Source organism: Lynx canadensis, chromosome A2 (genome assembly GCF_007474595.2).
Source record: "Lynx canadensis isolate LIC74 chromosome A2, mLynCan4.pri.v2, whole genome shotgun sequence".
In the NCBI taxonomy this organism is placed as follows: Eukaryota; Metazoa; Chordata; class Mammalia; order Carnivora; family Felidae; genus Lynx; species Lynx canadensis.
The window spans coordinates 34,654,083-34,670,243 of NC_044304.2; the positions used below are offsets into that span (position 1 = coordinate 34,654,083).

General features: G+C 38.2%; 1 protein-coding gene across 3 annotated transcripts in view; it reads right to left on the reverse strand.

The window, feature by feature from the left end:
- SUCLG2 (succinate-CoA ligase GDP-forming subunit beta) overlaps positions 1-16,161 on the reverse strand; it is a 273,195-nt gene that overhangs the window by 97,362 nt on the left and 159,672 nt on the right. For all 3 annotated transcript variants that reach the window (XM_030307196.1, XM_030307197.1, XM_030307198.1), the window contains exons 8-9: positions 14,486-14,647; positions 12,110-12,252 (exon numbers count right to left, since the gene is read on the reverse strand). In XM_030307196.1, coding sequence (XP_030163056.1) covers positions 12,110-12,252; positions 14,486-14,647 — 305 coding nt within the window. The remainder of the gene's footprint in view (positions 1-12,109; positions 12,253-14,485; positions 14,648-16,161) is intronic.

The following is a 16,161-nucleotide window of genomic DNA, read 5'->3' on the forward strand; positions in this document are numbered from 1 at the left end:
TGCTAACTAATATGTGTGTTCAAAGTGCTCAGTTTCGTAAGTCCTCAAAGTTGGAAGCAGAGCATCCCGAGGAGAGGGTCCTGGGGATGGAGATAAAATATCCATCCACATGCACAAAGGACTTCTAAGTGGAAGACAGTTGCCACCCGAATTAGAGCAAAGTTCAAGTGGACCAAACCTCTTTTTTTTTTTTTTTTTTTTTAAGTTGACAATAAAGCAAGCGAGGTGGCTTAGGACACTGAGGTAAAGAAGTAGTGAGGGACGCCTGGGTGGCTCATTCGGTTAAGTGTGCAACTTTGGCTCAGGTCACGACCTCCTGGTTTGTGAGTTCGAGCCCCACGTTCGGGCTCTGTGCTGACAGCTCAGAGCCTGGAGCCTGCTTCGGATTCTGTGTCTCCTTCTCTCTCTGCCCCTCCCCCACTCATGCTCTGTCTCTCTCTCAAAAACAAATAAACATTAAAAAACATATATTAAAAAAAAAAGAAGTAGTGAGTAAACATGAAGGAACATAGGGCACCTCCAACGGGTGCAGATATTGATCAGATTCCCCTCACTTGGAGCATTCATGTCATTGCCTACAAACCCAAACTCCACATCTAACAGTCAGGACACGTCTTTCTCAAAGGTAAACTCATCAGAGGGCTTCTTGGACAAACTTATCAAAAATAACAAATTTCTGGCATCCTCAGTTTTATTTTTAACCTTGTACCACCACCCAGTATATTACTTATTTGTTTTGTATAATGTATCTATTGACTCACTGATTTAACTAACTTTCCCACTCTGAAATGGTAGCTCCAAGAGAACAGGACTCTATTTCACTCACTGCTCTACAATTCTGGGTCTAGAGGAATGCCTGGCATATATAACACCATGCATTATCATTTGGCTGATATCACTGAATGGGTTTCTGTCCAGCTTAGTCATTCTCTGGTCTGGAGAACTAGTCCTGACCTCATAAAGTGGTCTGAGGAGCTGCCCCAACAAGCTGGGGGGGAACCCCCCTCCTTCCATAAAGTTGTTCTTGCTATGGGACGAGCCTAGTGAACCTCATGGTTGACACAGTGACTTGTACTATGGATGAATTCTTGCCTTACTTGCCTGCCCGGCCCTCCAGTCTCCTTAGAACCAAGCTTCTGCGTATGGGATGCTTTGCTTTGTATGAAGGCAGCGTGGCCCTGCACTACAGCCTGGGGACTGTGGCACTGGCTACTGGTTAACAGAATTCCCTAAATACTCCTTAAAATTGCCTTTGTTGGCACACTTGCTGTCTTCTACTAACACCCTGCTTTCAGGTAAGGGCCCCTGCCACTTGCAGTTCCTCCTGTATTGTTATTACTGACTGCTGCTGAGTCTCACTGCTTCCTGGACCCTGGGGAGGCAAGTCTTGCTCTAGACAATGGTCCCTACCAGGCTGCCCCGTCCCATGAGAGTCTTGCCAGACACAGAGCACTGGCACCTACCTTGGGAAATGGTTTCACAAGGACAGCTCATTAACTTATTATGCTTCTCTTGCTGACTGAGACCACTGAGCCATAGGATTTCCATGGAAAGAAAGAGACACGCTGTTAATATGAATTTGCTCTGAAAAGACATTTTTGGAGGACCTACTATGTTCCCTGAACTATTAGAGTGCCTAGAAATAATGAAGTGTATTAATAATAGTGGAACAGGACAAAACCAGGCACTGGGGGAAAAAAAACTCAAGGCAAAACTATACTTGGAGCTATTTTCAAAGAATATGGAACAAATGAAAAGTTTAATGAAACAGCAGCAAGAAGTGGGGGGTGGGGGAGGGAGAATATTTCTAGGCGATTTTATAAGATTTAAAAAGAGAAATGTATGAATAAAGGAGATGATTGTGTGGTAAAGACTGTAACTTGTAAATACCCCAAAGAAAAGAAAAGGGAGACCGGGACATATTATGACATATTATCATTGAGGTGGCATCTGATGAGGGCTAGAGATTAAAAAGGCACCTAATTAACAAGTTTGCCTAAAGTGTCTTGCTCTTTACAAAGACAAAAGAGGCACAGAGAAACCAATGAATTCTAAGGAAGAATGCTGGCAAGAAAGAGCAAGGAAAAATAAAGGTGAGTCTATTCTAACTTCTGCAAGTCTTGTTTTGGACTCGGTCTCACCTCACTGAACCAGATACATCAGGAGGACACAGGGAAGATCTTCAACTCAGCCATCAGGAAGGCACATTAGGCCACACTTGGAATTCTTAGGTATTTCAGAACTTAGGCAATTCTAAATGACTGTATCAAATATTAAAGAATGATTCATTAACCCTGCGATAATTAAAACAAAGGCAGATCACTAGTCCACTGATGTAGTAAATGCGTAAGATGCTAAAGGGGTATCTAGCTGAGCCCTAGAGAATGCTAATTTTCTTTTTTTTTTTTTATTGTTCTATAAGTCTGTTTTGTACCAAAATGTTTTTCACACTTGTTACTACTGCATTTGTTAACTATATTGTACTCTGCTTTAGCAAACCAGATTTACAAAGTTCACACATTTTCTGAAAATGACTTTAAATGCTGAGCTTTAAATAACCTTCTAAATAACAAGAGGCCTTTAACACACTGCCCACTATTAATATGCTAGTAAAACTAACAGTAAGAGAGAGACCAGCTAACAACACTGGAGGATGTACATCATGTAATACTGGATATATTTTTTAAAGGCCATCAATAGGAAGGGTATTCTAATTATAATCTTATAAAGAAGATATGTGTAGATAATGCTGGAAGGAAATTTAACAAAATTCTAATAGTGGTCATGTTACGGTAATAAAGTTAGAGACAATTTTTTTTAATCTCTGACTTTTAGTAGGAAATGCAAATTTCTAAAAGTGGAAAAAATAATCAATTTTTAAATGTAAAGAAACCTTTCAAAAAGCATAAAGTGAGGGACTTACATGTGTAAGGAAATCATTCTTACCTGGATAGTGGAAAAATTAAGTTAAAATTTTCTCAAGGTTTATTCATTTAATCTTTAAACATAAAGGCAATATGTCTAAAATATCATTACTGACATATTTTGAAGGTTTTCATATTCATAGTCAAATTCCTTCCCTTTAGCAAGCATATAAAAGCAACTGAGGAAAAGAAAAGAGTTTTTGACTTTACATTCAGGCTAGGGGTTCCGGACTGTCCTTTCTTAGATAAAATGAAGCAGCTCTTTCACATAATCTCTGAAGAGCCATCCATAATTAGCCAAAACATCATTCAGGCAATTCTCGTTATCCATAGTAGTCACGGTCTATCAACTTTCAGCGAACACTGAGTTAGCAAATACCGAACCACTGCTCCTGAGGAAACCAAGGGCTAGTTTCCCATAAAGCCTCACACCGCTTTCATCAAAACGGCAATGCATAACCTGTTTTCTGTGTTTCTGTTTGAGGATACCTTACTTCATATATACTGTTAATTCATTCGTATTGAATTTTTACTCACCCTTGAACAAAGCTTATCTAACATATATTTTCTCTGTAAGATCCATCATAGTAGACATGACTTAGGAAAACCAGGCAGCACTGTGGCACTACACACGGGGCCACTTTAAACAGCCAAGTGCATACTCCTCTCATTGACAACAGCCTTCTACATCCTTCTACCTACTGTGGTGACAAATAGGCAGTCAGTATGAAAACCTTAAAATCTTCATACATAGTTAGCCTCCTACTTCTAAGAATTCATCTTATTTTATTTATTTTGAGAGAGTTTGAGAGAGATTGAGACAGAGAGGGAGAGAGAGAATGCACATGTGAGCAGGGGAGAGGGGCAGAGGGAAAGGGAGAGAGAATCTTAAGCAGACTCCACACCCGGTGTGGAGCCTGACATGGGGCTCCATCTCACGACCGTGGGATCATAACCTGAGCTGAAATCAAGAGTCAGACGCGCAACCAACCGAACCACCTAGGCGCCCCTACGAATTCATCTTACATGAGTAATCTGAAATGTACGTAAAGTTAAGAGTACAAGGAGGTTACGGCAGCATTATTTTAAGTGAGAAACATCCTGAATACCAAATAACAGAGGACTGGTTAAGTAAATTTATATGTTCATACAAGTGAATACTATTCAGCTCCCGAAGATGCTGCAGAGGACTGTACAACGACAGGGGGAAAGGTACGTAAAAAGTGGAAAAAAGCAGACTACATAAGAGTGTCAATCATACTGATACCAGTTTTGTCAAAAATACTACTACTCTGTGTATTCATTTTAAGTATATGTAAAAGTGCATATAAATGTAATTTGATCTATTTTTGTACTTTTCTATACTTTATGTTTCTCTAATTTAATAATTAGGAAAACGGGGATGCTGTTTAATAAAACAGCCTTAAAAAAAAGACAAAACACTTTTTATCTTGCGAGCCACTCTGAGTCAAGCCAATTTCTTCGGCAAAGCCCATATGGACGTGTTGTTCATTTAGGAACAAGACAATCATTCCTAACTCCTAGTTCTCTGGCAGTGGGTGGGAGGGTGGTATAGAGGGAATTCACAGTGTCTTCAACCTTCTGAAGGCAGTGGGGCTCATCCCACCAGACTACAGCTCACCCCTATAAAGGAGAGGACCCAGAACCCTTCCCAGTTCAAAGGGTCTTCACCTTGTTCTCCTGAATTATTTTCCCAAGTTACTCCCTACATCTAGTGATTCTCCCACCAGGCATTATTTGGATTCTAAAACAATACCTCAAAAATAGTAATAGTGAAACTTTCAGATGCTTGATCAGTCTAGCATTATAGGAAAATTCTTAAGACTCAGAGATACCTGACATTAATCCTGGCATTGTTAGAAAATGCACTATTTTCTTAACTGTTGAACTGAACCATGTCTTTTCACAGTGCAGTAACATTAAGAGAAAAAATATCCCCAACTCTTCTAATAATTATATATTATTTCCAATCTAGGTGACATTATACCTTTATTAGTGGTTCATTTCTGTTTAACATCTACAAAGGCTTCTCCATACAGGATTCATAATCAATTATGAGCATGTTGGGACCAATGATAAAATTTACTAAAATATCCCCAAGTCTTAAAATTCTTCAAATTACTTACCATGAAACAAAACAAAGCACATCCAAATTTGAATTTTGAGAAGCAAAGAGTAAAAAACGTTATTTTTGATTTATTTCTGACAGTATGTCAGCAAGCAGCATGAAAACAGATTTAGAGAGTTCCATTAGGGATGCGTGGAAAAGGGGTAGCTATCAGAAACACTGGTCTTGGGTAAGATACAGAACCGACGGCCTTCCCAGGACCCAGCTCTTACTGCGTAGTACTGGCCGGCCGATAAAACGGAACAAGTGCATGTTGGACAAGGACAGCAAGACATTTTTGGAAATGTGGATCAACTGGACATCAGAGAAAGAAATGCAACACAATAGGAAAAGCACTTGGAGGAAACAAAGAGAAATGAGAACAAGGCAGCGAGCTTTCCATTCTCCAGCTTATATACGGTGTTCCCCTGCACAGGGCTGAAACCAGGTGACAGGTTACAAATTCATAAGCACAGAATCATTTTTATCCTTCTCAGACTAGACTACCAGGCAGCCTATCACCATAAAGAATGGCTGCCTGGACTTACTCTTTCCAACTTTTAGATTTGTTTTCAAAGAGGCCTGTAAGAACAGGGATGGGGGAGTTATTTCAAAAATAATGCTTGTGTTGTGTCAAGTATTGGGTATTACATTTGAAAATCAATCTCTACAAGAGTTCTATTACCCACCAAAAATAAATATTCCCCTGCAGATAAGGTATTTCAGCAAATACAAGTGGTCTGTAATGAAATGAGTTTTGCTTCATGCCTCTGATATAAACATGTGAATAAGTGAAGAAGAGGATATTGTGGTTTGTTTTTAAATATATTCTAAATGTATGATGATCAACAATATGTACGTGAGGCATTTAGCACATATTAATATCAGCACACATTTATTACAAGTGAAGGCATTTGCATGCTAAAAGGCATTTGATACTGAAAATATGGCATGCATTTTTACTTCTCTAGCCTCAAATTCTAAACAATTTTGAATCACATACCACAGAGCTAAAATAGCTGGGCTCTTTTCAAATTTATACCAAATGATATTCTGTGGTTCTTGCAGATATGAATTTAATCCTCCCTCGATTAAGTTGTGTTTTCTTGATTGTCTGAACAGAGAATCACTGCAAACTACTGAATTGTTTAGCCATTTCATCAACTTCAAAACAACCCATACAGTAACACTGGTGTTAATGGATCTCTTTCAGATACCTCCTATCCCAAAGATGAGCATTTACTTCCTCTTGTTTCAATAATTATAAACCTAAGCCTCAGAAATGATTACGGAATTGAACGTTAAAAAAAAAAAAAAGTCAACACATGGGCTCTGTGCTGACAGCTCAGAGCCTGGAGCCTGCTTCAGATTCTGTGTCTCCTGCTCTCTCTGCCCCTTGCCTGCTTGTGCTGTATCTCAGTCTCTCTCTCTCTCAAAAATAAGTAAATAAACATTACATTTTTTTTTAAAAGTCCACACAAATGAAAGTTTTCCTTGTGCTTTAGAAGTATTTGCCAAGTACTCACACATATATTATCTCCGCTGATATTGAAAGCCAATGCTTTGGGGTGTTATTTTCATGTCTACTTTACAGACAAGGTTAACAGAAGTTTAAAGACTATTATCCTAATAGTAATAATTATATGAAAAGGTGTTCAACCTCATTAGCCATGAGAGAAAGGCATTAGACCACAGTGAAAACTACCATACATCTATTGGAATGACTAAAGTCGCAAAGGCTTGACTGCACCAAGGGTGGGGAAGGGTGTGGAGACACACTGGGACTGCCATAAACAGCTCCCAGAGTGTAAAGCTGGCACATCTGGAGAGCTGCTTCGCAGTATCCGTTCAAGCTGAAGACACGCATATGTTATAACCCAGAAATCCTAGTTCCAAAAATATATCCCACAGAAATGTGCTCCAGAGGACATGTATGAGAATGTTCACAGCAACGTAGCAGTCAAAACTGTGAATAACATAAATGGCTATCAACAGAAAAGGATGAAAACTTCTGGCAGAGTCACACAGTAGGACAGCATACGGCAGGAAGAATGAGTGAACCACTGCTACATAAAATGTAGATGAATCTTACAAATAAAAGTTAAGTGAAAGATGGCAAACACAAAAGAATGTACACCGTATGACCCTACTTATGTTAAGGCAAAACAAAATCTACGACATTAGAAGTTGGGATAGCTGTGTTACCTTCAGGGGAAAGCAGGGTAGAAGTATGGCGTGGGGGTACTTCACTGGCTTCTGAGATGGGGTACCCATTCTGAGATGGCGTACTGGTCTGTTCAGGCTGTCTAACAAATTACCATAGACTGACTGATGCGACAACAAACATTTCTTTTCACAATTCTAGAGGCCAAAGTCCAAGGTGAAGGCACCGGCAGCTTCAGGGTCTCATGAGAGCCCACTTCCTGGTACAGAAATGGCCATCATTTAGATCTGTCCTCCTATGGAGGAAGGAGTGAGCGACCTCTCTGGGGTCTCCTTTACCAGGGTACTAATCCCATTCATGAGGCTCCACCCTCATGACCTAATTACCTCCCAAAGGCCCACCCCCTAATATCACCAGATTGGGGGTTAGGATTTCAACATATGAATTTGGGGGGACATGAAACATTCAGTCCCTAACACTGGTCATGTTCTATTTTATGATCTGGCTGCCAGTATGTTCACCTCGTGGTAACTCATCAAGCTATACACTTACGATTTACATACTGTTCTATATGAAGTTTATACTTCAATGGAAATTTATTAAAAATTTTAAATGACACTATCATATGAAATTATTCCTCCTTTAAATGGGAAATGTGTATGTAATAATCTCAGTTAATGTAATAAGCGATTCTCTGATTATATGTCCTTACCACAAAAAATAAATTACAGTTATGAAACATGATAGAGATGTTACCTAATGCTACAGTGGTAATCATACTGTGGCATATATATATATCAAATAAACACATTATATATCTTAAACTTATATGTTACATGTCAGTTATATCTGAATTTAAAAAACTTCAAGAAATTTAAGCTCTAAATACTTGAATAAATAAATAAAGCAAGCAAGCAACCCGCAGAGGTAATAAATACTGTTATAATTTCACTTTATAAAAGAGCAAACTGAGATATACACAAGTTAAATAACGTGCTCAAGCTCCCACAACCAATAAGCAGTAAAGATGGGACGTGGGACAGGAACCTGGGCAGTCTGGTACAAGAATCCCACTAAGAATCCTTCCATTCCTTTTTGAACTGGTACTTGGTGCTTATGTAGCACATTTCTTCCTGGATTTTTTTTTTTTTTTTTTTTTAGTGTTTGTTTATTTATTTTGAGAGACAGAGACAGAGAGAGAGAAAGCATGTACATGTGCACACATGAGCAGGGGGAGGGGCAGTGAAAGAGGGAGAGAGAGAACCCCAAGCAGGTTCCACACAGATGCGAGATCATGACCTGAGCAGAAATCAAGAGTCGGACACTTAACCAACCAAGCCACCCAGGCTCCCCCTTCCTGGATTTTTAAAGAACTTTGAAAAACACTATGTTAATTATACTTGGAATCAAAAAAATAATATTAAGAGAAATAAAAATTAAAAAACAAAGAGCTTTGAAAACATGACTCTAAGTTGGATCTAAGCCAGGAAGCACAGGGACATATCAGGTGAGGAGTCTTCAGGAATGTCAATCCCACACTACTGCTTTTCAAAGTCAGTCCTCCAGAGGGCAACAGATTTGCTTAACTTTGGCCAAAAGAGTTGGGGTGAGTGCTGAGATTCCGGTCAACTGTCTTTTCCTATTATTCATTGATGCAAGATGTTTTACATACTCCAGATGTCATTTGTACTCATTTTCTACACCTTTGGAATTCTAAGTTTAGAATTGGAAGTAAAAGCCAAAGTATGACTCAGGAAAACGAAAGTTTAAGGATAACACAATCCTTGGAGGATTTTTCCCTCAAGTTTATTCAAACTCTTTATAACTTACCACAAACCCCTACTTCTGCTTCCTATTTAATGTGATCTTTACTACTTAGGATTAAGAATCCTAGGGCTTACCATACTGGGTGTTAAAAATGATGATCAGGTTATACCACCAACAAGAACAAACTACATTGTTCTTCAACTCTCATCTCAAGCTCAACTAGAAAACTAGGGAATTATAAAATATTTAATGTGAATTCAGTTTTTTAAGCTATCTTGAAAAGACTCTTGTCTTAGTTTGGTAGACGAGCTCTGTTTCATATATATTACAAACAAATAAAGAACACATTAGTTATAAAGGCATTTGTGTTGGGTCCTGATGAATGTCAGCATTAGGGCTAATAGGCAAAATAAATTTAAGTTTCAGCTCTATGGCTGACATTATGTGTAGAAATATATGTCAACCCACAATATTGTTCTCGAATGATGACATTTATTACTTGATCAAAAGAATTAGCTTATACAGATGACAAACAACTAGTTGTTACTATCAGTTGATTGAAGTTTAGCAACAAAAGGCCTTTTTCAATTTTGAATTTCAGTGTCTTCAACTGACTAATCCTTACATCCAACGAGAAAATCAATACCTTTGTAATAATCAGCTTTGGGTTTTTGGGATTCTTTTCTTCTGGGCAGCTGAATGGGGTTCTACTTCAAATAATTACAGCCAGAACTGTAACCAGTTTCCTTGCAAAATCAAATCAATTCATCTATACTATTTTTTAGCCTCTGTTCTCTAAAATCTGTGAAACAATGCCAGGATTGAAAATACCCATTACATTTCTATGCTTTTTAACTGTCTTTGAAATTTCAAGATTTGGAAAATTTACAGTGAGATGGGCTGTGCATTCATTTTCCTGATATAGCATGAGAAAAATAAAATAACTCCCACATATCTTTCTCTACCCAAGATGACAGGCAATCTCAAAAAAGTTTAAATACTCCAAGCATTTGAAAATATTCCATAGGGCAAAGTCAAAAATTTTTTAAGAGACTGTTTTAAAAAAATGGCTCTGCAAGTGATTTTTCCTTCTCCTCCTGCATTGTTACAAAATTAAAATTCCAGATCAGCTACTAAGAAAAGATATTCCAAAGAAAATGCAATGATTGTCCTGGTAGATTTACTCCCTCGATAGCACTCTATTATTCTTAGCACCGAATTTCAGTAGACACTAAAAGTTCTATTTTATTACAATTGCCCTGTTCTCTAAGTACATTGTGGTTCAAGCAGTTTAAAAAGCTGTGTGTGAGTTATGTCCACGGTATTTACAGATTTAAATTGATAAGAAAATCTCTGGAAGGAAAATGATGCTTCCCTTAGAAAATAAGAATAAGAAGGGATAAATAAATTAGTAAGTAGGAAGCCACTGACAATATTCCTACCTAACCAACAGAAACAAGGTACTTATAGAAACAGAAAAACCAACCGCACACACATTCTTCATGGCTGGGCGACTTTGGATTTTGATGACTTTGTTATTCCTGGATAGCACTGGAAAACTGAAAATAAGTAGCTGATAATACCTTACCATTTATTTCATGAATCAGAAGGGAAAGACTTAGCAAAAACATAAGGTTAGCAACTATCTGAGTCATAATGAAAACAGAAGACAAAATTTTATAGTTGTGAACCAAAAGACTATTATTGGTACATTTATTTATGAGAAGTTTCCATATTAAGTTCAGACCACATTTCTTAAAAAACAATATGGGGGCGCCTGGGTGGTTCAGTTGCTTGAGCGTCTGTCTCTTGATTTCGCCTCTGGTCACAATCTCAGGGTTCATGGGTTTGAGCCCCACACTGGGTTATATGCACTGACTGGGAAGAGTCTGCTTGGGATTCTCCCTCTCTCTCCCTCTCCCTCTGCTCCCCCCCCCCCATGCTGTCTCTCTCAATATAAATAAACTTTAAAAATTAAAAAAAAAATTAAAGCTGGTATCATTTTCATTTGTTGTTCTTAGTGATGGTTCAGACTTCCCATGTGTTCAGATACATTAAGAACCAAAAGAGGGGTGCCTGAGTGCATCAGGCGGTTAAGCATCCCACTCTTGGTTTTGGTCCAGAACATGATGTCACAGTTCATGGGTTTAACCCCATGTGAGGTTCTGTGCTGACGGTGCAAAGCCTGTTGGGGGTTTTCTCTGCTTTCCCTCTCTCTCTGCTTCTCCCCTGCTCACTCACTCTCTCTCTCAAAATTAAATAATAAATGAACACTAAAAAAAGAAAAAAAACACGAAAAAGAACAGAATGTATCAGATACTCTAACAGTATAAACATAATGATTCTGAAAGTTTAAACTCAGAATTGTTAAGAGAATTAAATGGTATATATCAGACGTTCAAAACATGTTAGTTTTTTCCACGTAACAAACGTCCACCTAAACCTTGTTGTCATAAACTACTGAGTACTTACAGTTCCAACAAAGCATACTGGTATTTTAACTCAAAAAATGTTCATGGAATACCTACTATACACTAGCATGGGTGTGATAGCTATACTCTAGTTAAGGAAAGAGGGTCATAAAGCAACATTATATGCTACCTAGTACCTATGCTGTAAACTATACAACTATCAGCAATGAAAATTAAAAGCATACAGAAGAATGTGGGGTTATTATTTTCTAGTGATATACACTTCTATAATCCTATAATTTTCTTCTGTCTCCAATGGTGTGATAATACTTGCGGTATCTTTATGGAAGGAATCTGAGAATGAGTCCTGTAAGTCATGTGAAGAATGGGACTAATCGCTTCAGTATAAATTACTCAAATAATGTCTCACACCAACCAGTGTTTCCCTGTCTGGAGCACTACCCCCTTTTTTACTTCCTCCTATCTCCCAGGACTTTGGAAACACAGAAGCTGAAACTGGATCCTGGGAGTACTTATTAGCCTTTCACCTGAAACAAGTCGAATCATTGTGTATTACAATCAGATCTAAGGCAGGATTTGCATCTGGGGCTACAAAATAAATGTTTGGCTTATTATCCTTTAGCAGCAGGAAAGAGGTGGCTCTTGATGGTGAAAAATCAGAACATGACGCTATCTGCCTACAACGACAGGTTACCTTAGGGTCGGCTGTGAGCAGTTTGAAGGCTTGATACACTTGAGCTTCCTTTACTCCACCACCAAGATCCAAAAAGTTGGCTGGTTTCCCACCATTCAAGAAGATGATGTCACAAGTAGCCATGGCAAGGCCAGCACCATTCACTGTGGAATGCAAATGGCACACACAACAAGATCAATTTGGCAACAGGAAAGGGTGCATGAACGGTTTCCCTCGCCCATACTGCCAGAGACAGACCCCTGTCACTACCAGGCCAATATGTCCTGCCTAGAATCCTGTTCAATCAGATAAATTCATAGACTTTTAGGATAAAGAGTCAGGAAATGTACAAACAAAAAAATAAACAAAAAAAGACCTGGGGATACAAAGACAGGTTTATTAACAAGTTAAATCAATCTGGCAAACAGATAAAAGGGAAGAGTTTGCATAATTGATTAATTTGAGCTAGTAGTAGAAGAAGGAGTTTTGGGTTCTGGAAAAATACAGAACTCAAACGGACCTGGAAAGAGAGAAGAAAGGCTACAAGAAGTTGCTTGGGTCTATGAATTGCATTGTCTTTAATATCCTTTAAAAGACCTGAGTAAAAAAAAAATGGAATTCATTTAATTTTTTGCTTGCTGAGAATATGCTTTGAATATGGCATCCCTCTGGGGTTGAACCACAGGGGTCCCAACTTCAATAGGACTCCATGCTTTTTTACACTCAGCTCAACCACGCATATTTATAGGTTATGTGGATAAACTCACAAAACAAATGAACAAACGACAGCATCAAAATAATATTCCTATCCCTCTGTTCCTTCTTCAAATTAATATGAGAAATGTTCACTAGCAACCTGATCATTAAAACTAGAACCAAAATGTGTTAACATCTTAGGAGGGTTTTTTTTAAGAAAACAAGTAAAAAGTTTTAACATTGCAATTCTTATTTTCCAGAGCTGAGTTTTAATTGTACTTCTTTCACTTCTTATGCTTAATTATATGAGATTACTTTCCTCAGATTAGAAAGGTGGGGGGGGGGCGGGGAAGAAGAAGAAAAGCAAACCTTCAGAACACAGCAGAAACTCGCATGGTAAAATTATACTTCACTTTTTCTGACCCTTGAATTCCCCAGACATGCCTGTGAACTGTGACTAATTTAATTAAGTCTGGGGCAACTACAATAAAAATGGTTTATATAAGATCTTAAAACAATTTGAAATGTGTTAATCGTAGCTTTTGAGGCTGCTAACTTGGTCAGATCATGCATACTCCCACAGAGGCTACAAAGAATCTGTATTTAATTTGTTCTCAACACACCATTATATCATTCTCCTTTCTAAATGCCTACAAATATTGAGAGCGCATTAGCTTATCAAGATCAGAACAATGCGCGTGATCTGGTACATTACAGTTATTACTCCAATACAAAGCAAGTGCTTTTGGTATCACTTGTAATTAGATGTCATTTTCTATTGTATTGCACAGCAGACTACTGGATGAGGTCTGTTCAGATCTGAATATAATAATACTGTTGGCTTAATGAGCTACAAATCTTTTTTATTTTAATTCCATGAAGATTAAGACCTCAGTTTCCAGGGCAATGAATTGGTTCTACCAGAAACACAGACGCGTTATAAATCTCAGTTCTATAAGCTGTGGACAATAACAGAAATTGTATTGCCTCTATAGATCCATTCTTATCTCAGCTGAATAAGCCATTTTCACAAATTTAGATGAGTATGATAGAATCAATTGTTTTATTAATAAACTGGATAATGGATTAAACATTTTATCATTTGGTGATCATAAAAGCCGAAACTGGAGTATAATGATTCAAGTGTATGTTCTCTTCCACTTCCTCGGAGAAACTGTATCTTAAACACAAATTTCCAGAATGGTTCCTAGCATATTAACACTGACTGGGGTAGTAAAGGTTTCCATTTTTATGACACAAAATTTAACTGAGATGCTTTAACATAGTATTTCTCAACTGGAGTGATTTTGTTGACGAGAAGATATATGGCAGTGTTGGAAGACATTTTTGGCTATCACAATGTTTTTGGCTGTCAATGGCACCTAAAGGCCAGGGGGCACTGCTAAATACCTGACAATGTACAGGACCCCCACCCCAACCCCCAGAAAAGAATTATCTGACCCAAAATGTCAAAAGTGCCAGACTTGAGAAACCCCGCTTTAAACCAGTGACCACTGAGCAAAATGTATTGGGAAGAAACTCCAAATTGTTTCCTAAGACTTTGGGGCTACAAAAACAAACAAACAAACTCCTATTTTTACTGGCTTTTAGGAAATAACAGTTCAGAAAGGTTCAGAAATCAGGAGTTCCTAAATTCCCCCCAAATCCACAAATCATTCTTTTGACAGAACTACTTCTTACCAAAGCAGGCAATGTTCCCATCCAATCCTATATATTTTAGATCATATTTGGCAGCTTCATTTTCAATGGGCTCATTCTCTGATTTGTCATCCATAGCAAATATGTCCTTTTGTCGAAATTCTGCATTGTCATCAAAGTTTATTTTTGCATCAAAGCAGACAACTAAAGGGAACAAGGCACATACGTGAATATCCCTTAAGAATCTACAAATTAGTTAGTTCCCCAGGCTAAGACAGGAGAAAGAAAAATAAAATACTGTCATTTTTTCTCATGATACAGGCAGAAGAAGTGGTTATGGCTTTCTTGATCTTACACTTTAGGGCTACAAAGATGATTATGACAAAGACCCTGTTCTCAAGGGACTTACATTCTAATAAAGAACATAGTAATTTATACCTGTCGGTCTCTGTTTAATAAATTAGTAATATAAACTGTGGTCACCCATTACAAGGTACAGACTGCCACAGTTACATACAGATTTGATAGGCCATTTTCATTACATTCATTTTTAGTATTTAACCACTAATCATCACCTTTACCTTCTATGCAAAGAGAACCTAGACTATAATGCTTAACCCCACTGTCCTTTGTCCTTCTGATGCTGTAAAGTGAAATCTTTATTTAATCAGTATCCTCACTAATATTTATGAAAGATTTCTTGGAAAGAACATTTGGTGAAAATCCATATATTTTAAGTTTATTTATTTATTTTGAGAGAGAAATAGCACATGCGCACACATGAACAGGGAAGGGGCAGAGAAAGGAGGAGACAGAGAGAATCCCAAGCAGGTTCCTTGCTGTCAGTGTGGAGCCTGATGCCTGCCTGCTCAATCTCACACATGGGGAGATCATGACTTGAGCCAAAATCGAAAGTTAGATGCCGGGGTGCCTGGATGGCTCAGCTGGTTAAGTGGCTGACTTCTGCTCAGGTCATGATCTTATGGTTCGTGAGAAAAGCCTCGTGTCGGGCTCTGTACTGACAGCTTAGAGCCTGGAGCCTGCTTCAGATTCTGTGTGTGGGTGTCTTTCTCTCTGCCCCTCCCCTGCTTACTCTGTCTCTCAAAAAAAAAAATGAGTAAACGTTAAAAAAAAAAACTTAAGAAAAAAAAAAGTCGAAATCTTCACCGATTGTGCCACCCAGGTGTCCTAGAACCAATAGTTTTTATTTGACCTTTAACTAACTCTATGACTTGATTAAAAAATAATCATAATAACCTACTTCCTCTCTGGGCCTCAGCTTTTTTATTCAGAAAATGGAAATAACAGTCCCTAAACTGCTGATATACCTCCTCCGGGGTCTGCTCAAACCAGGACCATCATCTTGATATGTGCAGGATATGATTATATGATTCTTTTGATTCAAGTTATAAAACACTAAGACTGATCAGATATAATGGAAGGTAGCTAGGCATTATCAGCTCTACTGTTTCTACTCTGGTGCCGGTAGAAATCTCCAATTCTCTCAAGGCCAAGAGACTTGGACACAGTTGAAACTGACTGGATGATATGGATGGACCAAGAAAACAGCACTTTCATTGACTTACAGGATATCTCTATATGAACACTCAGGGAGAAGCAGCAGTGGGGAGGGATGGCATGCAGGTTTCCTGGGATCTGACCCCTTTTATTATATTTCTTAGGGCAGAAATTAGTTGTCTATGATGACATTCCATTGT